The sequence below is a fragment of the Petromyzon marinus genome (genome assembly GCF_048934315.1).
Source record: "Petromyzon marinus isolate PM22_M1 ecotype Great Lakes invasive population chromosome 68 unlocalized genomic scaffold, UKy_Petmar_22M1.pri1.0 chr68_unloc.1, whole genome shotgun sequence".
NCBI lineage: Eukaryota > Metazoa > Chordata > Hyperoartia > Petromyzontiformes > Petromyzontidae > Petromyzon > Petromyzon marinus.
In genome coordinates this window covers 2560357-2582856 of record NW_027422597.1, presented here as the reverse complement: position 1 = coordinate 2582856, position 22500 = coordinate 2560357, and the positions used below count along the sequence as shown (strand labels likewise).

Below are 22500 nucleotides of genomic sequence, written 5' to 3'. Positions count from 1 at the left end.
ACGCTCCTCACCGCGACGCTCCTCACCGCGACACTCCTCACCGCGACGCTCCTCACCGCGACGCTCCTCACCGCGACGCTCCTCACTGCGACGCTCCTCACCGCGACGCTCCTCACTGCGACGCTCCTCACTGCGACCTTCCTCACTGCGACGCTCCTCACCGCGACCTTCCTCACTGCAACGCTCCTCACTGCGACCTTCCTCACCGCGACCTTCCTCACCGCGACGCTCCTCACTGCGACGCTTCTCACTGCGACGCTCCTCACCGCGACGCTCCTCACCGCGACGCTCCTCACTGCGACGCTCCTCACTGCGACGCTCCTCACCGCGACGCTCCTCACTGTGACGCTCCTCACTGCGACGCTCCTCACCGCGACGCTCCTCACCGCGACGCTCCTCACCGCGACGCTCCTCACAGCGACGTTCCTCACCGCGACGCTCCTCACCGCGACGCTCCTCACCGCGACGCTCCTCACCGCGACGTTCCTCACCGCGACGCTCTTCACCGCGACGCTCCTCACTGCGACGCTCCTCACCGCGACGCTCCTCACTGCGACGCTCCTCACCGCGACGCTCCTCACCGCGACGCTCCTCACTGCGACGCTCCTCACAGCGACGTTCCTCACCGCGACGCTCCTCACCGCGACGCTCCTCACCGCGACGCTCCTCACCGCGACGCTCCTCACCGCGACGTTCCTCACCGCGACGCTCTTCACCGCAACGCTCCTCACTGCGACGCTCCTCACCGCGACGCTCCTCACTGCGACGCTCCTCACTGCGACGCTCCTCACCGCGACGCTCCTCACCGCGACGCTCCTCACCGCGACGCTCCTCACAGCGACGTTCCTCACCGCGACGCTCCTCACCGCGACGCTCCTCACCGCGACGCTCCTCACTGCGACGCTCCTCACCGCGACGCTCCTCACCACGACGCTCCTCACTGCGACACTCCTCACCGCGACGCTCCTCACCGCGACCCTCCTCACTGCGACGCTCCTCACCGCGACGCTCGTCACAGCGACGCTCCTCACCGCGACGCTCCTCACTGCTACTGCTCCTCACTGCGACGCTCCTCACCGCGACCCTCCTCACCGCGACGCTCCTCACCGCGACGCTCCTCACCGCGACGCTCCTCACTGCGACGCTCCTCACTGCGACGCTCCTCACTGCGACGCTCCTCACTGCGACGCTCCTCACCGCGACGCTCCTCACCGCGACGCTCCTCACCGCGACGCTCCTCACTGCGACGCTCCTCACTGCGACGCTCCTCACCGCGACGCTCCTCACTGCGACCTTCCTCACTGCAACGCTCCTCACTGCGACGCTCCTCACTGCGACCTTCCTCACCGCGACGCTCCTCACTGTGACGCTTCTCACTGCGACCCTCCTCACTGCGACGCTCCTCACCGCGACGCTCCTCACCGCGACGCTCCTCACCGCGACGCTCCTCACCGCGACGCTCCTCACCGCGACGTTCCTCACCGCGACGCTCCTCACCGCGACGCTCCTCACCGCTACGCTCCTCACTGCGACGCTCCTCACCGCGACGCTCCTCACTGCGACGCTCCTCACTGCGACCCTCCTCACCGCGACGCTCCTCACCGCGACGCTCCTCACTGCGACGCTCCTCACCGCGACGCTCCTCACCGCGACGCTCCTCACCGCGACACTCCTCACCGCGACGCTCCTCACCGCGACGCTCCTCACCGCGACGCTCCTCACTGCGACGCTCCTCACCGCGACGCTCCTCACCGCGACGCTCCTCACTGCGACGCTCCTCACCGCGACGCTCCTCACTGCGACGCTCCTCACTGCGACCTTCCTCACTGCGACGCTCCTCACCGCGACCTTCCTCACTGCAACGCTCCTCACTGCGACCTTCCTCACCGCGACCTTCCTCACCGCGACGCTCCTCACTGCGACGCTTCTCACTGCGACGCTCCTCACCGCGACGCTCCTCACCGCGACGCTCCTCACTGCGACGCTCCTCACTGCGACGCTCCTCACCGCGACGCTCCTCACTGTGACGCTCCTCACTGCGACGCTCCCCACCGTGACGCTCCTCACCGCGACGCTCCTCACTGCGACGCTCCTCACAGCGACGTTCCTCACCGCGACGCTCCTCACCGCGACGCTCCTCACCGCGACGTTCCTCACCGCGACGCTCTTCACCGCGACGCTCCTCACTGCGACGCTCCTCACCGCGACGCTCCTCACTGCGACGCTCCTCACTGCGACGCTCCTCACCGCGACGCTCCTCACCGCGACGCTCCTCACCGCGACGCTCCTCACAGCGACGTTCCTCACCGCGACGCTCCTCACCGCGACGCTCCTCACCGCGACGCTCCTCACTGCGACGCTCCTCACCGCGACGCTCCTCACCACGACGCTCCTCACTGCGACACTCCTCACCGCGACGCTCCTCACCGCGACCCTCCTCACTGCGACGCTCCTCACCGCTACGCTCGTCACAGCGACGCTCCTCACCGCGACGCTCCTCACTGCGACGCTCCTCACTGCGACGCTCCTCACCGCGACGCTCCTCACTGCGACGCTCCTCACCGCGACGCTCCTCACTGCGACGCTCCTCACCGCGACGCTCCTCACCGCGACGCTCCTCACCGCGACGCTCCTCACTGCGACGCTCCTCACTGCGACGCTCCTCACCGCGACGCTCCTCACTGCGACGCTCCTCACCGCGACGCTCCTCACCGCGACGCTCCTCACCGTGACGCTCCTCACCGCGACGCTCCTCACCGCGACGCTCCTCACCGTGACGCTCCTCACCGCGACGCTCCTCACTGCGACGCTCCTCACTGCGACGCTCCTCACCGCGACGCTCCTCACTGCGACGCTCCTCACTGCGACGCTCCTCACTGCGACGCTCCTCACTGCGACGCTCTTCACCGCGACGCTCCTCACCGCGACGCTCCTCACCGCGACGCTCCTCACTGCGACGCTCCTCACTGCGACGCTCCTCACTGCGACGCTCCTCACCGCGACGCTCCTCACTGCGACGCTCCTCACCGCGACGCTCCTCACCGTGACGCTCCTCACCGCGACGCTCCTCACTGCGACGCTCCTCACTGCGACGCTCCTCACCGCGACGCTCCTCACCGCGACGCTCCTCACTGCTACGCTCCTCACCGCTACGCTCCTCACCGCGACGCTCCTCACTGCGACGCTCCTCACTGCGACGCTCCTCACTGCGACGCTCCTCACCGCGACGCTCCTCACCGCGACGCTCCTCACTGCGACGCTCCTCACTGCGACGCTCCTCACCGCGACGCTCCTCACCGCGACGCTCCTCACTGCGACGCTCCTCACCGCGACGCTCCTCACTGTGACGCTCCTCACTGCGACGCTCCTCACCGCGACGCTCCTCACCGCGACGCTCCTCACTGCGACGCTCCTCACCGCGACGCTCCTCACTGCGACGCTCCTCACTGCGACGCTCCTCACCGCGACGCTCCTCACTGCGACGCTCCTCACCGCGACACTCCTCACCGCGACGCTCCTCACAGCGACGTTCCTCACTGCGACGCTCCTCACCGCGACGCTCCTCACCGCGACGCTCCTCACCGCGACGTTCCTCACCGCGACGCTCTTCACCGCGACGCTCCTCACTGCGACGCTCCCTCACGCGACGCTCCTCACTGCGACGCTCCTCACCGCGACGCTCCTCACCGCGACGCTCCTCACCGCGACGCTCCTCACTGCGACGCTCCTCACAGCGACGTTCCTCACCACGACGCTCCTCACCGCGACGCTCCTCACCGCGACGCTCCTCACCGCGACCGCTCCTCACTGCGACGCTCCTCACAGCGACGTTCCTCACCACGACGCTCCTCACTGCGACGCTCCTCACCGCGACGCTCCTCACCGCGACGCTCCTCACCGCGACGATCCCACCGCGACGCTCTTCACCGCGACGCTCCTCACTGCGACGCTCCTCACCGCGACGCTCCTCACTGCGACGCTCCTCACTGCGACGCTCCTCACCGCGACGCTCCTCACCGCGACGCTCCTCACCGCGACGCTCCTCACCGCGACGCTCCTCACTGCGATGCTCCTCACCGCGACGCTCCTCACTGCGACGCTCCTCACTGCGACGTTCCTCACCACGACGCTCCTCACTGCGACACTCCTCACCGCGACGCTCCTCACCGCGACCCTCCTCACTGCGACGCTCCTCACCGCGACGCTCCTCACCGCGACGCTCCTCACCGCGACGCTCCTCACCGCGACGCTCCTCACTGCGACGCTCCTCACTGCGACGCTCCTCACCGCGACGCTCCTCACCCGCGACGCTCCTCACTGCTACGCTCCTCACCGCTACGCTCCTCACCGCGACGCTCCTCACTGCGACGCTCCTCACTGCGACGCTCCTCACCGCGACGCTCCTCACCGCGACGCTCCTCACTGCGACGCTCCTCACCGCGACGCTCCTCACAGCGACGCTCCTCACTGCGACGCTCCTCACCGCGACGCTCCTCACTGCGACGCTCCTCACCGCGACGCTCCTCACTGCGACGCTCCTCACCGCGACGCTCCTCACTGCGACGCTCCTCACCGCGACGCTCCTCACCGCGACGCTCCTCACCGTGACGCTCCTCACCGCGACGCTCCTCACCGCGACGCTCCTCACCGTGACGCTCCTCACCGCGACGCTCCTCACTGCGACGCTCCTCACTGCGACGCTCCTCACCGCGACGCTCCTCACTGCGACGCTCCTCACTGCGACGCTCCTCACTGCGACGCTCCTCACCGCGACGCTCCTCACTGCGACGCTCCTCACTGCGACGCTCCTCACTGCGACGCTCCTCACCGCGACGCTCCTCACCGCGACGCTCCTCACCGTGACGCTCCTCACTGCGACGCTCCTCACCGCGACGCTCCTCACCGCGACGCTCCTCACGCGACGCTCCTCACCGCGACGCTCCTCACCGCGACGCTCCTCACCGCGACGCTCCTCACCGCGACGCTCCTCACCGCGACGCTCCTCACCGTGACGCTCCTCACTGCGACGCTCCTCACCGCGACGCTCCTCACCGCGACGCTCCTCACCGCGACGCTCCTCACCGCGACGCTCCTCACCGCGACGCTCCTCACCGCGACGCTCCTCACCGCGACGCTCCTCACTGCGACGCTCCTCACTGCGACGCTCCTCACCGCGACGCTCCTCACTGCGACGCTCCTCACCGCGACGCTCCTCACTGCGACGCTCCTCACCGCGACGCTCCTCACCGCGACGCTCCTCACTGCGACCCTCCTCACCGCGACCCTCCTCACTGCGACGCTCCTCACTGCGACGCTCCTCACTGCGACGCTCCTCACCGCGACGCTCCTCACCGCGACGCTCCTCACCGCGACGCTCCTCACCGCGACGCTCCTCACCGCGACGCTCCTCACAGCGACGCTCCTCACCGCGACGCTCCTCACCGCGACGCTCCTCACCGCGACGCTCCTCACCGCGACGCTCCTCACTGCGACGCTCCTCACCGCGACGCTCCTCACTGCGACGCTCCTCACTGCGACGCTCCTCACCGCGACGCTCCTCACTGCGACGCTCCTCACCGCGACGCTCCTCACTGCGACGCTCCTCACCGCGACGCTCCTCACCGCGACGCTCCTCACTGCGACCCTCCTCACCGCGACCCTCCTCACTGCGACGCTCCTCACTGCGACGCTCCTCACTGCGACGCTCCTCACTGCGACGCTCCTCACTGCGACGCTCCTCACCGCGACGCTCCTCACCGCGACGCTCCTCACTGCGACGCTCCTCACCGCGACGCTCCTCACCGCGACGCTCCTCACTGCGACGCTCCTCACCGCGACGCTCCTCACCGCGACGCTCCTCACCGCGACGCTCCTCACTGCGACGCTCCTCACCGCGACGCTCCTCACCGCGACGCTCCTCACTGTGACGCTCCTCACTGCGACGCTCCTCACTGCGACGCTCCTCACCGCGACGCTCCTCACTGCGACGCTCCTCACCGCGACGCTCCTCACCGCGACGCTCCTCACTGTGACGCTCCTCACTGCGACGCTCCTCACCGCGACGCTCCTCACTGCGACGCTCCTCACCGCGACGCTCCTCACTGCGACGCTCCTCACCGCTACGCTCCTCACTGCGACGCTCCTCACCGCGACCCTCCTCACCGCGACGCTCCTCACTGCGACTATCCTCACTGCGACTATCCTCACTGCGACTATCCTCACCGCGACGCTCCTCACTGCGACGCTCCTCACTGCGACGCTCCTCACTGCGACGTTCCTCGCTGCTTCCCCAGCGGTCCCGAGTGCCACGCACTGCTCCATCAGGAGCGGCTCGCCGGCCGTGGGCGAGGATCTGGAGCTGGGCTGCGTCAGCGCCGAGGGGACTGCCCCCATCACCTACACGTGGACGTACACGGGAGGAGGCATCGGCGGTGGCAGCATGCCGCCCACTGCCAAGCAAGGTGCTTGTCTCTCTGTGTGTGTGTGTGTGTGGTGTCTCTCTGTGTGTGTGTAGTGTAGTGTCTCTCTGTGTGTGGTGTGGTGTGTCTCTCTGTGTGTGTGTGTGTGTGGTGAGTAGTGTCTCTCTGTGTGTGGTGTGGTGTGTGGTGAGTAGTGTCTCTCTGTGTGTGGTGTGTGGTGTGTGTGGGGTGTGTGTAGTGTGTGTAGTGTCTCTGTGTGTGTGTGTGGTGTGTGTGGTGTGTGTAGTGTCTCTGTGTGTGTGTGTGTGGTGTGTGGTGAGTAGTGTCTCTCTGTGTGTGTGTGGTGTGGTGTGTGGTGAGTAGTGTCTCTCTGTGTGTGTGTGTGTGGTGTGTGGTGAGTAGTGTCTCTCTGTGTGTGTGTGTGTGGTGTGTGGTGAGTAGTGTCTCTCTGTGTGTGGTGTGGTGTGTGTAGTGTCTCTCTGTGTGTGGTGTGTGGTGAGTAGTGTCTCTCTGTGTGTGGTATGGTGTGTGGTGAGTAGTGTCTCTCTGTGTGTGGTGTGTGGTGAGTAGTGTCTCTCTGTGTGTAGTGTGTGGTGTGTGGTGAGTAGTGTCTCTGTGTGTGTGTGTGTGTGGTGTGTGGTGAGTAGTGTCTCTCTGTGTGTGTGTGTGTGGTGTGTGGTGAGTAGTGTCTCTCTGTGTGTGGTATGGTGTGTGGTGAGTAGTGTCTCTCTGTGTGTGTGTGTGTGGTGTGTGGTGAGTAGTGTCTCTCTGTGTGTGGTGTGGTGTGTGGTGAGTAGTGTCTCTCTGTGTGTGTGTGTGGTGTGTGGTGAGTAGTGTCTCTCTCTGTGTGTGGTATGGTGTGTGGTGAGTAGTGTCTCTCTGTGTGTGGTGTGGTGTGTGGTGAGTAGTGTCTCTGTGTGTGGTGTGGTGTGTGGTGAGTAGTGTCTCTCTGTGTGTGGTATGGTGTGTGGTGAGTAGTGTCTCTCTGTGTGTGGTGTGGTGTGTGGTGAGTGTGTGTGGGGTGTGTAGTGTGTGTGTGGTGAGTAGTGTCTCTCTGTGTGTGGTGTGGTGTGTGGTGAGTAGTGTGTGGGGTGTGTAGTGTGTGTGTGTAGTGTAGTGTCTCTCTGTGTGTGGTGTGGTGTGTGTGGTGAGTGTGTGGGGTGTGTGTGTAGTGTGTGTGGTGAGTAGTGTGTGGGGTGTGTGTAGTGTCTCTCTGTGTGTGGTGTGGTGTGTGGTGAGTGTGTGGGGTGTGTGTGTGTGGTGTGTGTGGTGAGTGTGGTGTAGTGTGTGTAGTGTGTGTAGTGTCTATCTGTGTGTGGTGAGTGTGTGTGGGGTGTGTGTGGTGTGTGTGTGTGGTGTGTGTAGTGTCTCTGTGTGTGTGTGTAGTGTAGTGTGTATGTAGTGTGGTGTGTGTGTAGTGTCTCTCTGTGTGTGGTGTGGTGTGTGGTGAGTGTGTGTGGGGTGTGTGTAGTGTGTGTGGTGAGTGTGTGTGGGGTGTGTGTAGTGTGTGTGTGTGGTGTGTGTGTGTGTGTGTGGTGTAGTGTGTGAAGTGTGGTGAGTGTGGTGTAGTGTGTGTAGTGTCTCTCTGTGTGTGGTGTGGTGTGTGGTGAGTGTGTGTAGTGTGTGTAGTGTCTCTGTGTGTGTGGTGTGTAGTATGTGTAGTGTCTCTCTGTGTGTGGTGTGGTGTGTGGTGAGTGTGTGTGGGGTGTGTGTAGTGTGTGTGTGTGGTGTGTGGTGAGTGTGTGTGGTGTGTGTGTGGTGTGTGGTGTAGTGTATCTGTGTGTGTGTGTAGTGTGTGTAGTGTCTCTCTGTGTCTGTGTGTGGTGTGTAGTGTGTGTAGTGTCTCTCTGTGTGTGGTGTGTGGTGAGTGTGTGTGGTGTGTGTAGTGTCTCTCTGTGTGTGTGTAGTGTGTGTGTAGTGTGGTGTGTGTGTGTGTAGTGTCTCTCTGTGTCTGTGTAGTGTGGTGTGTGTGGTGTGTGTAGTCTGTGTGTGTGTAGTGTAGTGTGTGTGGTGTGTGTAGTGTCTCTCTGTGTAGTGTAGTGTGTGTGGTGTGTGTAGTGTCTCTCTGTGTCTGTAGTGTAGTGTGTGTAGTGTGTGGTGTGTGTGGTGTGTGTTGTGTAGTGTCTCTCTGTGTCTGTGTTTGTGTAGTGTGTGTAGTGTCTCTCTGTGTCTGTGTGTGGTGTGTAGTGTGTGTAGTGTCTCTCTGTGTCTGTGTGTGTAGTGTGTGTGGTGTGTGTGGTGTGTGTAGTGTGTGTGTGTAGTGTAGTGTCTCTCTGTATCTGTGTAGTGTGTAGTGTAGTGTGTGTGTAGTGTGTGGTGTGTGTAGTGTCTCTCTGTATCTGTGTAGTGTGTAGTGTAGTGTGTGTGTAGTATGTGGTGTGTGTAGTGTGTGTAGTGTAGTGTGTGTGTGTAGTGTCTCTCTGTGTCTGTGTGTAGTGTGTGTAGTGTCTCTCTGTGTCTGTAGTGTAGTGTGTGTAGAGTCTCTCTGTGTGTAGTGTGTGTAGTGTGTGTAGTGTAGTGTGTGTGTGTAGTGTGTGGTGTGTGTAGTGTAGTGTGTGTGTGGTGTGTGTGTGTGTGGTGTGTGTGTAGTGTCTCTGTGTGTGTCTGTTACCATGCCGTGTGTGTGTGTAGTGTGTGTAGTGTAGTGTGTGTGTAGTGTGTGTGTAGTGTGTGTAGTGTCTCTGTGTATGTCTGTTACCAATGCCGTGTGTGGTGAGTGTGTGTGATGTGTGTGTGTGGTGTGTGTGTGTGGTGTGTGTGTAGTGTGTGTGTGTGTGGTGTGTGTGTGTGGTGTGTGTGTGGTGTGTGTGTAGTATGTGTAGTGTCTCTGTGTGTGTCTGTTACCAATGCCGTGTGTGTGTAGTGTGTGTGGTGAGTGTGTGTAGTGTGTGTGTGTGGTGTGTGTAGTGTCTCTGTGTGTGTCTGTTACCAATGCCGTGAGTGTGGTGTGTGTGTGTGGTGTGTGTAGTGTAGTGTGTGTGTGGTGTGTGTAGTGTGTGTGTGTGGTGTGTGTAGTGTGTGTGTGTGGTGTGTGTAGTGTCTCTGTGTGTGTGTAGTGTCTCTGTGTGTGTGTAGTGGCTCTGTGTGTCTGTTACCAATGCCGTGTGTTGTGTGTGTAGTGTAGTGTGGTGTGTGTAGTGAGTGTGTGGTGTGTGTGTGGTGTGTGTAGTGTAGTGTGTGTGGTGTGTTTAGTGTAGTGTGTGTAGTGTCTCTGTGTGTGTCTGTTACCAATGCCGTGTGGTGTGTGGTGTTTGTGGTGAGTGTGGTGTGTGTGGTGAGTGTGGTGTGTGTGGTGTGTGTAGTGTCTGTGTGTGTCTGTTACCAATGCCGTGTGTGTGTAGTATGTGTAGTCTGTGAGTGTGTGTAGTGTGGTGTGTGTGGGGTATGTAGTGTCTCTGTGTGTGTCTGTTACCAATGCCGTGTGTGGTGTATGTGGTGTGTGTGGTGTGTGTGGTGTATGTGGTGTGTGTGGTGTGTGTGGTGAGTGTGGTGTGTGTGGTGTGTGTGGTGTGTGTGTAGTCTGTGTGTGTGGTGTGTGGTGAGTGTGGTGTGTGTGTGGTGTGTGTGGTGTGTGTAGTGTCTGTGTGGTGAGTGTGGTGTGTGTGGTGTGTGTGTAGTCTGTGTGTGTGGTGTGTGGTGAGTGTGGTGTGTGTGGTGTGTGTGTAGTCTGTGTGTGTGGTGTGTGGTGAGTGTGGTGTGTGTGGTGTGTGTGGTGTGTGGTGTGTGGTGAGTGTGGTGTGTGTGTGGTGAGTGTGGTGTGTGTGGTGTGTGTGGTGTGTGTGTGTGGTGAGTGTGGTGAGTGTGGTGTGTGGTGAGTGTGGGGTGTGTGTGGTGAGTGTGGTGAGTGTGGTGTGTGTGGTGTGTGTGTGTGGTGAGTGTGGTGTGTGTGTGGTGAGTGTGGTGTGTGTGTGGTGAGTGTGGTGAGTGTGGTGTGTGGTGAGTGTGGTGTGTGTGTGGTGTGTGTGGTGTGTGGTGTGTGTGTGGTGAGTGTGGTGTGTGTAGTGTCTCTGTGTGTGTCTGTTACGAATGTCGTGCGCGCGTGTGTGTGGTGAGTGTGGCGTGTGTAGTGTGTGTAATGTGTGTAGAGTGTAGTGTGTAGAGTGTAGTGTGTAGTGAGTTTGTGTAGTGTGTGTGTGTAGTGTATGGTGTGCGGTGTGCGTGTGTAGTGTGTGTGTGTGCTGTGTGTGGTGGTGGTGCTGTGTGTGGTGGTGGTGATGGTTGTGTTGTGTTGCGTGTGTGGTGGTGGTGGTGGGTGCGTGCTAGTGGTGGTAAGTAAGTGTGACAGTCAGTGTGTGTGTGTGAAGGTCGGTGGGTCATGTAGCCCGCATGCCCAGCCACCGCATGCCTAAACAACTTTTGTTCGGCCAGATAGAGGGGACTAAAACGGGCACGGCACGGGCTAGAGAAGAGATGGAGTGATGTGGTACAGGAGGCACGGGGCTAGAGCAGAGATGGAGTGACGTGGTACAGGAGGACGTGGAGCTGAGTGGACTTGCCGATGACTGGTACCAGCTGTGTCAAGATCGGCCTCTGTGGAGGAGGCTCGTGAAGGACGCTACTGGGCAGTCGGAGGTAGTCGCCCTCCAACAACAACGGAGGGCGGAGGAGCGACGCTCACAACAACGAGCGGAGCGCCGGGCGGCTAAAGCACAGCAGGTTGCCACAGTAGGGGGCCACAGGTGGTGCATCAGCCAGTCATCTCAGTCAGTCGACCCGTGGCACCTGCTGGATCTGCCCCGTGACCTCCTGCCGGCGGGCGTTTCGTCATTGCACGTGGCCCCAACGTGCACGTCGCTTGGCGCAAGCGCAGTGGAGACGTTAGCACCACCTAGTGGCGAATGACGGCTGTTGTTGTTGTTGTTGTGTATTGTGTACGCGCTCGTTTCCCTTTGCGGTGCGCTTGTGTACGTGTGTGTGTGTGTGGGGAGCAGTGGCGTAGCGGGTTAGCGCTACGCTGCGCTACGGTGACGATGATCTGAACCGGTCCTGAGCCTCCCCTAGGTCGACTCGGCCTCAAATGGGTTACCTGGTGCGGCGGTGGCGGTGGTGTTGTTGTAGTAAACATCGCCGCCCACGTAGTGCTGCTGCTGCTGCTGCTGGTGCTGCTCTCGAACGTCACTTGCCCCAACAGTCCCTTGTTATCTTTGTGCGGCCTGGTCAAGTGCCTGCGGTGTGGCCAACAGGCCAGGGCTCTGCGTTGGAGGGTCGCTGAGCCTTGTTGCTGCTCACGATCGATCGCGGGGGCCCGTGGTGGCTGGGGAGATGTGAACTCCCTCGCCCGGCGTGCAGGAGGTCGTCGGTTCCATATCCCGACCCCGAAGCCCTCGCCACACGTGTTTTTGGCGTTTGCGGAGTGTCTTGTCTCCCTCGCTCGCCCCGTGGCCGCGTGGATTCATACTCGGGGTCGTCCGCCCCTTTCGACGCTTCGAGTCAACTTGGCGCGTTCCCACTGTTTGGCTGCTGCTGCTGCTGCTGGCAAAAGACGCCCACGTGACGGACGATGAGCCGCCACTTTGACCGAGATGCCATCATTCTGATGGCCAGGTGGCTTCTGAAAGCGAGCTACACACAGCTCAGTGTGGGGCCTTACCTGGCATCAGACTAAATAGTAGAGTCCACGTATGTCTCTGTGTGTATCTCTGTGTATATCTCTGTGGGTCTCTGTGTATGTCTCTGTATGTCTCTGTGTATATCTCTGTGGGTCTCTGTGTATATCTCTGTATGTCTCTGTGTGTATCTCTGTGTATCTCTGTGTATATCTCTGTGGGTCTCTGTGTATATCTCTGTGGGTCTCTGTGGGTCTCTATGTCTCTATGTATATCTCTGTGGGTCTCTGTGTATATCTCTGTGTGTCTCTGTGTATATCTCTGTGGGTCTCTGTGTATGTCTCTGTGTGTCTCTGTGTATATCTCTGTGGGTCTCTGTGTATATCTCTGTATGTCTCTGTGTGTATCTCTGTGGGTCTCTGTGTATATCTCTGTGGGTCTCTGTGGGTCTCTATGTCTCTATGTATATCTCTGTGGGTCTCTGTGGGTCTCTATGTCTCTATGTATATCTCTGTGGGTCTCTGTGTATATCTCTGTGGGTCTCTGTGTATCTATGTATCTCTATGGGTCTCTGTGTCTGTATGTATCTCTATGTATCTCTGTGGGTCTCTGTGTCTCTGTGTATCGCTATGTATCTCTGTGGGTCTCTATGTATCTCTGTGGGTCTCTGTGTATCTCTGTGGGTCTCTGTGTGTCTACGAGCCACTCTGTGTATCTCTGTGGGTCTCTGTGTATGTCTCTGTGTGTATCTCTGTGGGTCTCTGTGGGTCTCTATGTATATCTCTGTGGATCTCTGTGTATATCTCTGTGGGTCTCTGTGTACGTCTCTGTGGGTCTCTGTGGGTCTCTGTGTGTCTACGAGCCACTCTGTGTGTCTCTGTGGGTCTCTATGTATATCTCTGTGGATCTCTGTGTATATCTCTGTGGGTCTCTGTGTACGTCTCTGTGGGTCTCTGTGTGTCTACGAGCCACTCTGTGTGTCTCTGTGGGTCTCTATGTATATCTCTGTGGATCTCTGTGTATATCTCTGTGGGTCTCTGTGTACGTCTCTGTGGGTCTCTGTGGGTCTCTGTGTGTCTACGAGCCACTCTGTGTGTCTCTGTGGGTCTCTATGTATCTCTGTGGGTCTCTGTGTATCTCTACGTAGCTCTATGTATCTCTGTGGGTCTCTGTGTGTCTCTGTTGGTCTCTATGTATCTTTGTGGGTCTCTATGTCTCTGTGTATATCTCTGTGGGTCTCTGTGGGTCTCTGTGTATATCTCTGTGGGTCTCTGTGTGTCTACGAGCCACTCTGTGGGTCTCTGTGTGTCTCTGTGGGTCTCTATGTATATATCTGTGGGTGTCTATGTATCTCTGTGGGTCTCTATGTATATCTCTCTGGGTCTCTATGTATATCTCTGTGGGTCTCTATGTATCTACGAGCCACTCTGTGGGTCTCTGTGGGTCTCTGTGTATCTCTGTTGGTCTCTATGTATCTCTGTGGGTCTCTGTGTATCTCTGTGGGTCTCTGTGTGTCTCTGTGGGTCTCTATGTATCTCTATGTATCTCTGTGGGTCTGTGTATCTCTATGTATCTCTGTGTATCTCTGTGGGTCTCTATGTATCTCTATGGGTCTCTGTGTATCTATGAGCCTCTATGTATCTCTGTGGATCTCTGTGGGTCTCTGTGTCTCTGTGGTTCTCTGTGTCTCTGTGTATCTTTATGTATCTCTGTGGGTCTCTATGTATCTCTGTGTATCTCTATGTATCTCTGTGGGTCTCTGTGTATCTCTGTGGGTCTCTATGTATCTCTATGGGTCTCTATGTATCTATGAGCCTCTATGTATCTCTGCAGATCTCTGTGGGTCTCTATGTATCTCTTTGGGTCTCTGTGTATCTCTATGTGTCTCTGTGTATCTCTATGTATCCCTATCTATCTCTGTGGGTCTCTATGGGTCTCTATGTTTCTCTGTGGGTCTCTATGTATGTCTGTGGGTCTCTGTGTCTCTGTGGGTCTCTATGGGTCTCTGTGTGTCTCTGTGGGTCTCTATGTGTCGCTGTGTATCTCTGTGTGTATCTGTGTATCTCTATGTATCTCTGTGGGTCTCTATGCATCTCTGTGGGTGTCTATGTATCTCTGTGGGTCTCTGTGGGTCTCTATGGGTCTCTATGTATCTCTGTGGGTCTCTATGTATCTCTGTGGGTCTCTGTGTCTCTATGTATCTCTATGTATCTCTGTGGGTCTCTATGTATCTCTGTGGGTCTCTATGTATCTCTATGGGTCTCTATGTATCTCTGTGAGTTTCTGTGTATCTCTATGGGTCTCTGTGTATCTCTATGGGTCTCTGTGTATCTCTATGGGTCTCTGTGTATCTTTGTGGGTCTCTATGTATCTCTGTCGGTCTCTATGGGTCTCTATGGGTCTCGATGTATCTCCGTGGGTCTCCATGTATCTCTATGGGTTTCTATGTATCTCTGTGGGTCTCTGTGTATCTCTATGGGTCTCTGTGTATCTCTGTGGGTCTCTATGTATCTCTGTGTGTATCTGTGGGTCTCTATGTATCTCTGTGGGTCTCTATGTATCTCTGTGGGTCTCTATGTATCTCTATGGGTCTCTATGTATCTCTATGGGTCTCTATGATACACAGAGACACACAGAGACACACAGAGACCCATAGAGACCCACAGAGATACATATTTGAGTTTGGAGTAATTTGGCTACTACCATGAATTTCCACGTGACGACGACGATGATGGTGACGACGATGATGGTGACGATGATGATGACGATGATGGTGACGGCGATCGGCCACTTGGCTGAGCTATCATCGGTATTCGCCCAGGCCGCTTCTGACAGAGCTACACGGCTCAGCTGGGAGTTGGGGGCCTTACCGATGTATAAATAAATATAATTTGAGTTTAGTTGAGACTCTGATGTGAAACTCATTTTATTGGTTCTTTCGGTAAAGTCACGTAGAAAGGGAAATAATAAAATGAAAAAAATAAATCGATCAAATTGTCACGACGTTTCCCACTGCAACACGAAGCAGCAATCATCATCAGGCGCGAAAACCACAACAAGAAAATTAAAAAAAAACAAAGTGAAAGTGGTTTTCACACCTGATGATGATTTGCTGCTTGGTGTTGCAGTGGGAAACGTCGTGAGAATTTTATCATCGGTTTATTATGAAATATTTCATTATTTATTAATACTTTATTATTTCCCCCCCCCTTCTTCCACGTTGGTGGCGGCTTTACCGAATTTAACCAAGAATGTGAATCCGCCTTTAAATCGAAAAAAAATCAACATGACGTGCATTACGATTCCACTCGCTAAGCGGGCTAAGTTTCTATTTGTTAATTTCCACCCCACACCCCCCCCACCTCTCACCCCCCCCCCTCCCCCCCCCTCCTCCCCCCCCTCCGTACACAACGCAGAAGTGGAACTGGGCACGCTGGCGCTGAAGAACGCGACGCTGGCATACACGGGGACGTACCGCTGCACGGCCACCAACACAGTGGGCACGGACTCTTGTGAGCAGCAGCTCCACATCGCACAGCGTGAGGACTCGCTCCAGCCCCACCGTCGTCCCACCACTCCCCCGCGCAGTTGTTTCACTCGCCCCACCCTGAAGCCCTACCCGACCTGACCCCAAACTGACCCCAACCAACTCCCCCACCTGACCCCGCCTGACCCCACCCGACCCCACCCGACCCCACACACCCCCTCACCCCAACCAACTCCCACAACCCCCACCTGACCCCACCTGACCCCACCTGGAGAGAGAGAGAGAGAGTGTGTGAGTGAAAGAGAGAGAGAGAGTGTGAGAGAGACAGTAAGAGAGAGTGTGAGAGAGTGAAAGAGAGAGAGAGTGTAAGAGAGTGTGAGAGAGAGTGAGAGTGAGTAAGAGAGAGAGAGAGAGAGAGTGAGAGTGTGTGAGAGTGAAAGAGAGAGAGTGAGAGTGTGAGAGAGAGAGTAAGAGAGAGTGTGAGAGAGTGAAAGAGAGAGAGAGTGTAAGAGAGTGAAAGAGAGTGAGTGAGAGTGTGAGAGAGACAGTAAGAGAGAGTGTGAGAGAGTGAAAGAGAGAGAGAGAGAGTGTGAGAGTGTGAGAGTGAGTAAGAGAGAGAGAGAGAGAGAGTGAGAGTGTGAGAGTAAGAGAGAGAGTGAGAGATAGAGTGAGAGAGTGTGAGAGAGAGTGAGAGAGTGTGAGAGAGAGAGTGTGAGAGAGAGTGAGAGAGTGAGAGAGAGAGAGAGAGTGAGAGTGTGAGAGAGAATAAGAGAGAGAGAGAGAGTGAGAGAGAGAGAGAGAGTGAGAGAGTGTGAGAGTGAGTAAGAGAGAGAGAGAGAGTGAGAGAGAGAGTGAGAGAGTGTGAGAGTGAGTAAGAGAGAGAGAGAGTGTGAGAGAGAGAGAGAGAGTGAGAGAGTGTGAGAGTGAGTAAGAGAGAGAGAGAGAGTGAGAGAGAGAGTGAGAGAGTGTGAGAGTGAGTAAGAGAGAGAGAGAGTGTGAGAGAGAGAGAGAGAGTGAGAGAGTGTGAGAGTGAGTAAGAGAGAGAGAGAGAGTGAGAGAGAGAGTGAGAGAGTGTGAGAGTGAGTAAGAGAGAGAGAGAGAGTGAGAGAGTGTGAGAGTGAGTAAGAGAGAGAGAGTGTGAGAGAGAGAGAGAGAGTGAGAGAGTGTGAGAGTGAGTGACCCCTCACCTGGAGAGAGACAGAGAGTGAGAGACCCTGAAGCAAGGAGAGAGAGAGAGAGTGAGAGAGAGAGAGTAAGAGAGAGTAAAAGAGAGAGAGAGAGTAAGAGAGAGTGAGTAAGAGAGAGAGTGAGAGTGATAGAGAGAGTAAAAGAGAGTGAGTAAGAGAGAGAGTGAGAGTGATAGAGAGAGTAAAAGAGAGTGAGTAAGAGAGAGAGAGTGAGAGTGAGAGAGAGTAAGAGAGAGAGTGAGTAAGAGAGAGAGTGAGAGTGATAGAGAGAGTAAAAGAGAGTGAGTAAGAGAGAGAGTGAGAGTGATAGAGAGAGTAAAAGAGAGTGAGTAAGAGAGAGAGAGTGAGAGTGAGAGAGAGTAAGAGAGAGAGTGAGTAAGAGAGAGAGACCCTGAAGCAAGGAGAGAGACCTCCGTGTCTCTGACCTCCAGCCTTTGTGACCCCCCTCACCACCCCCCCTCACCACCCCCCCCTCACCACCCTCCCCTCACCACCCCCCCCCTCACCACCCCCCCCTCACCACCCTCCCCTCACCACCCCCCCCTCACCACCCCCCCCTCACCACCCCTCACCACCCCCCTCCCCCCCACAGACAAGGAGAGGAACGTGGGGTCGGTGGTGGCGGCCATCGTGTGCCCCATCATCCTCGTGGCGCTCGCCATCGCCGTGGCTGTGTGCTGTGTGAGGAGGAGGAACCTCAAGAGGAAGGAGAAGGAGTTGTCGCACGTCATACGGTCAGCCGGGAGGAGGGCAGGGTGGTGTGTGTGTCTGTGTGTGTGTCTGTGTGTGTCTGTGGGTGTGTGTGTGTGTGTGTGTCTGTGTGTGTGTCTGTGCAAAACAACCCCCTACCTCCTCGCGGTGCCGGACAGGCAACTCTGTCGTGGACAGTGCTGTGGGGGGAGATCCAATTTTGATTGGCTCCTCCCCTCATGGCATATGTGTCCACCACAGGGGCTAAACGGGGGCTCTGGACGGGTGCGAGGGGCTGGTAACCCCTCCACCTTCAATTAATTACCACGAAACCACGAGTTAAACTGAAATATGTAACAAATAAGCTTGTGCCGGAGGCCCCGGGGGGCCAGGCGTCTATGACGTCTCCTGGCCAAACCCCAATTGGTGGAGCCAGGAGATTGAATACCTACCCTCGGGGCTACTCCAGAAACAACGAAAAGCCACTACGGGTGGCCACGTAGAATGTTCGAATGCTCACTGCAGAGGAGAGGCTGCCACTCCTCTGTCGGGAGCTGGACCGGTACCGCCTGGATCTATGCGGCATTCAGGAGGTCCGGTGGACCGGCTCTGGCTCCTGCCACCATGAGGGGTGGACAGTCCTCTACTCGGGGCAGCAGACTGCCAAACAACAGGGTGTGGGTCTTCTTTTGAACAAAAGAATGAAGGGGGCGTGGGAGCGTGGCGGTGAGGTGTGGGAAGCTGTAAGCCCCAGGCTACTTTGGGCTCGCCTTCCCATCAACCGGAGGCGAGGAATGGTGGTCGTGGTTACTTATGCTCCCACCGAAGATGAACATCCGTGGAGGGATGCAGGCAAAGCCGATGAGTCAGATGCCTTCTATGACCTCCTGTCACAGGTGCTGGCTAAAGTGGCCCCTCGGGATAGAGTCATCATGTTGGGTGACTTCAATGCCCGAGTTGGTCATGATACTGGCACCTGGTCTGGAGTGATTGGAGGGCATGGGCCAGATCAGCTCAATAACAACGGTAGGAGGCTGCTAGATTTTTGTGCAGCCCATGAGCTTGTAATTACCAACACGCTGTTCCGGCATTGGCGCATCCACACAACATCATGGATGCATGCCGGGTCCAAGCAAGAACATCTGCTGGACTACATAGTGACGGACCAGCGAATGCGAGCCCATGTCCTTGACACCAGGACCTACCGTGGAGCTGATCTGCCCTCTGACCATCGACTAGTCATCTGTAAGATGCGCCTGCCATTCTTCCACTCCGGTGGTGGGTGTACAGCCAGGACCCCATTCCAACATAAAGTGGCCTGGTCTCAGTTATCTGATGAAAGTTGCAAGCGAGAATTTCATCATCGCTTGCGGCTGGGATTGGCATCGTCCCCGACTCCTCCTGATGTCGAGGGTAAATGGGCGAGGTTTAGGACTGTGACTCATGCAGCTGCAATGGCTGCTTTGGGTACGCGGTCCAGACCTCCCCAGAGACCCTGGCTGACAGAGGAGGTGTTCAGGATGGTTGAGAAAAAGCGACAGGCCCACTGTCATCGGCTACAGAATCCCACGTCAGAGAATGAGGAGGCTTACCGCAGCCTTCGCTCGGAGGTTCGGAGAGCCGTGAGGCGCTGCAAGGATGGGTGGTGGTCGCGGGTTGCTGAGGAGATGGAGTCTGCCTCAGTGGCCCGTGATCACAAATCTCTATTTAACTCCATCAAAAAAGTAACCTGCAGCGCCACACCTATTACCATCATTAGGGGAAAAAACAGTGATCCAATCTCCGAGCCCCAGGAACAGGTTCGCAGATTTGCTGAGCATTTCGGTGAGGTCCTGGGGGAGGGAAAATACCTCAGCCAGGAAAACATCGTGGCACAAAGTGAGGATGAACCTGCTGAGGCTGCGGTGCCTCAAATATTGGAAGAAGTCACCCCCTGTGAGTGGCTGGCTGAGGTGCCATCTGCTGAGGAAGTATTGAAGGCGATCCGGAGTCTGAGACCAGGAAAGGCAGCGGGCAGAGATGAGCTCCCAAGCGAAATGCTGAGGGAGGGTGGCGTTTGTGCACAGACTGCCCTATATGACATCATAACAACAGTCTGGACCACTGGACGGGTTCCGCAGGATTGGAAGGATGCCCTGGTGGTCCCCCTTTTTAAGAAGGGGGACCGCACAGACTGTAACAACTACAGGGGCATCTCACTCCTCAGTGTGCCGGGAAAGGTCCTGGCAAGGATTGTTCAGCATCGCCTTGCCAGGCACGCTGAGGAGAGGCTTGTGGAGCCCCAATGCGGTTTCAGGAAAGGGCGGTCCTGCACAGATGCCATATTTTCTGTCCGTCTGCTACAGCAGAGGTGTAGGGAATTCCAACAAGACCTACATCTCTGCTTTATTGACCTGGTCAAGGCCTATGATACCATCAGTAGGCCTGGGCTCTGGGTCGTTCTTCGTGCTTTTGGAGTACCTGACCCTCTGCTCACGATCATTAAGGACCTTCATGATGGTGAGCGGGCCCGGGTAAAACTACGTGGCCGGGAGTCAGAGCCATTCCCTGTACACCTTGGGGTGCGACAGGGATGTCCTCTGGCTCCCACATTATTTAACATCTATTTTGACCACGTAGTTCGTGAATCCTTCAATAGCTGTACCGGGGGAATCTCCATATGGTACAGATATAATGGGAGGCTAATCGATGCCCGGGTGCGGTCAAGGGATGGCTCCCTATTGCTCAACCACGTTATGTATGCTGATGATTTGGTAATAGCTGCTCAGTCAGAGGAGGAGTTGGAGACGCTGCTGCTGAGACTGGAGCGTGCCACTAAGAGGTGGGGCCTTACCATCAGCCCCACCAAAACTAAGCACCTACCTGGGTATTCGTACCATCGGACACTCCACCCCCACAACTCCCAATCGGTGATAGGGCAGTTGTGGAGAGAGTGGAGAGTTTCCCATACCTGGGCAGTGTGCTTATGACTGGCTCCAGTTTAACAGCAGAGGTCTCACTCCGAATCAGTCGAGCGGCAATATCTTTTCATCGGTTGCGTAACGCTGTGTGGAAGCTACCTGGTCTGTCGCTCCGCACTAAGCTTCAGGTCTTCTCGGCCACGGTCATTCCCTCCCTTCTCTACGCTTGCGAAATGTGGACCCCCCTAATGGAACATCTTCGCCGGTTAGAAACATTTAGGCTGGTCTGCCTACGATCCATCCTGGCTTTAACCAGACTGGATTGTGTGAGGAGCTCACAAATCCTTGAAAGATCTGGGCATGGTCCCATCGGTGAGCTCCTCCGGCAGGCAAGGCTGCGATGGCTGGGTCATGTAGCCCGCATGCCCAGCCACCGCATGCCGAAACAGCTTTTGTTTGGCCGGATTGAGGGGGCTAAGAGGGCGCGGCACGGGCTAGAGAAGAGATGGAGTGATGTGGTACAGGAGGACGTGGAGCTGAGTGGACTTGCCGATGACTGGTACCAGCGGTGTCAAGATCGGCCTCTGTGGAGGAGGCTCGTGAAGGATGCTACTGGGCAGTTGGAGGCAGTCGCCCTCCAACAACAACGGAGGACGGAGGAGCGACGCTCAGAACAACGAGCGGAGCTCCGGGTGGCTAAAGCACAGCAGGTTGGCACAGTATGGGGCACAGGTGGTGCATCAGCCAGTCATCTCAGTCAGTCGACCCGTGGCACCTGGGTCAGCCCCGTGACCTCCTGCCAGCGGGCGTTCGACACTTCACGTGGCCTCAGGGTGCACATAGCCTGGCACAAGCGTCGTGGTGACGTCACCGCCACTTAGTGGCGAATGGCGGTTGTTGTTGTTGTCTGTGTGTGTGTGTGTGTCTGTGTGTGTGTGTCTGTATGTGTGTCTGTGGGTGTGTGTGTCTGTGTGTGTGTCTGTGGGTGTGTGTGTCTGTGTGTGTGTGTGTCTGTGGGTGTGTGTGTCTGTGGGTGTGTGTGTCTGTGGGTGTGTGTCTGTGTGTGTGTGTGTCTGTGTGTGTGTGTCTGTCTGTCTGTGGGTGTGTGTGTCTGTGTGTGTGAATGTCTGTGTGTGTGAGTGTCTGTGTGTGTGTGTGAATGTCTGTGTGAATGTCTGTGTGTGTGTGAATGAATGAATGTCTGTGTGTGTGTGAATGTCTCTGTGTGTGTGTGTGAATGTCTGTGTGTGTGTAAATGTCTCTGTGTGTGTGTCTGTGTGTGTCTGTGTGTGTGTGTGTCTGTGGGTGTGTGTGTCTGTGGGTGTGTGTGTGTGTCTGTGGGTGTGTGTGTGTGTGTCTGTGTGTGTGTCTGTGGGTGTGTGTGTGAATGTCTGTGTGTGTGTGAATGTCTGTGTGTGTGTATGTGTGTTTGTGAATGTCTGTGTGTGTGTGAATGTCTGTGTATGTGTGTGAATGTCTGTGTGTGTGTGAGTGTGAATGTCTGTGTCATTTGGTAATAGCTGCTCAGTCAGAGGAGGAGTTGGAGACGCTGCTGCTGAGACTGGAGCATGCCACTAAGAGGTGGGGCCTTACCATCAGCCCCACCAAAACTAAGCACCTGCCTGGGTATTTTGTACCATTGGACACTCCACCCCCACAACTCCCAATCGGTGATGGGGCAGTTGTGGAGAGAGTGGAGAGTTTCCCATACCTGGGCAGTGTGCTTATGACTGGCTCCAGTTTAACAGCAGAGATCTCACTCCGAATCAGTCGAGCGGCAATATCTTTTCATCGGTTGCGTAACGCTGTGTGGAAGCTACCTGGTCTGTCGCTCCGCACTAAGCTTCAGGTCTTCTCGGCCACGGTCATTCCCTCACTTCTCTACGCTTGCGAAACGTGGACCCCCCTAATGGAAAATCTTCGCCGGTTAGAAACATTTAGGCTGGCCTGCCTACGATCCATCCTGGGTTTAACCAGACTGGACTGTGTGAGGAGCTCACAAATCCTTGAAAGATCTGGGCAAGGTCCCATCGGTGAGCTCCTCCGGCGGGCAAGGCTGCGATGGCTGGGTCATGTAGCCTGCATGCCCAGCCACCGCATGCCGAAACAGCTTTTGTTCGGCCGGATTGAGGGGGCTAAGCGGGCGCGGCACGGGCTAGAGAAGAGATGGAGTGATGTGGTACAGGAGGACGTGGAGCTGAGTGGACTTGCCGATGACCGGTACCAGCGGTGTCAAGATCGGCCTCTGTGGAGGAGGCTCGTGAAGGATGC

The 22500-nt window shown here is 57.1% G+C and overlaps 1 protein-coding gene across 2 annotated transcripts in view; it reads left to right on the top strand.

Moving 5' to 3' along the window:
• The window catches only part of LOC142908009 (coxsackievirus and adenovirus receptor homolog), a 63640-nt gene that overhangs the window by 29512 nt on the left and 11628 nt on the right, over positions 1-22500 (top strand). Inside the window, exons 4-6 of one of the 2 annotated variants that reach the window (XM_076058143.1) lie at positions 6294-6461; positions 15382-15477; positions 17232-17373. In XM_076058143.1, the coding sequence (XP_075914258.1) occupies positions 6294-6461; positions 15382-15477; positions 17232-17373 (406 nt within the window). Of the gene's footprint in view, positions 1-6293; positions 6462-15381; positions 15505-17231; positions 17374-22500 lie in introns of both variants that reach the window. The other variant, XM_076058142.1, reaches the window with a different exon arrangement.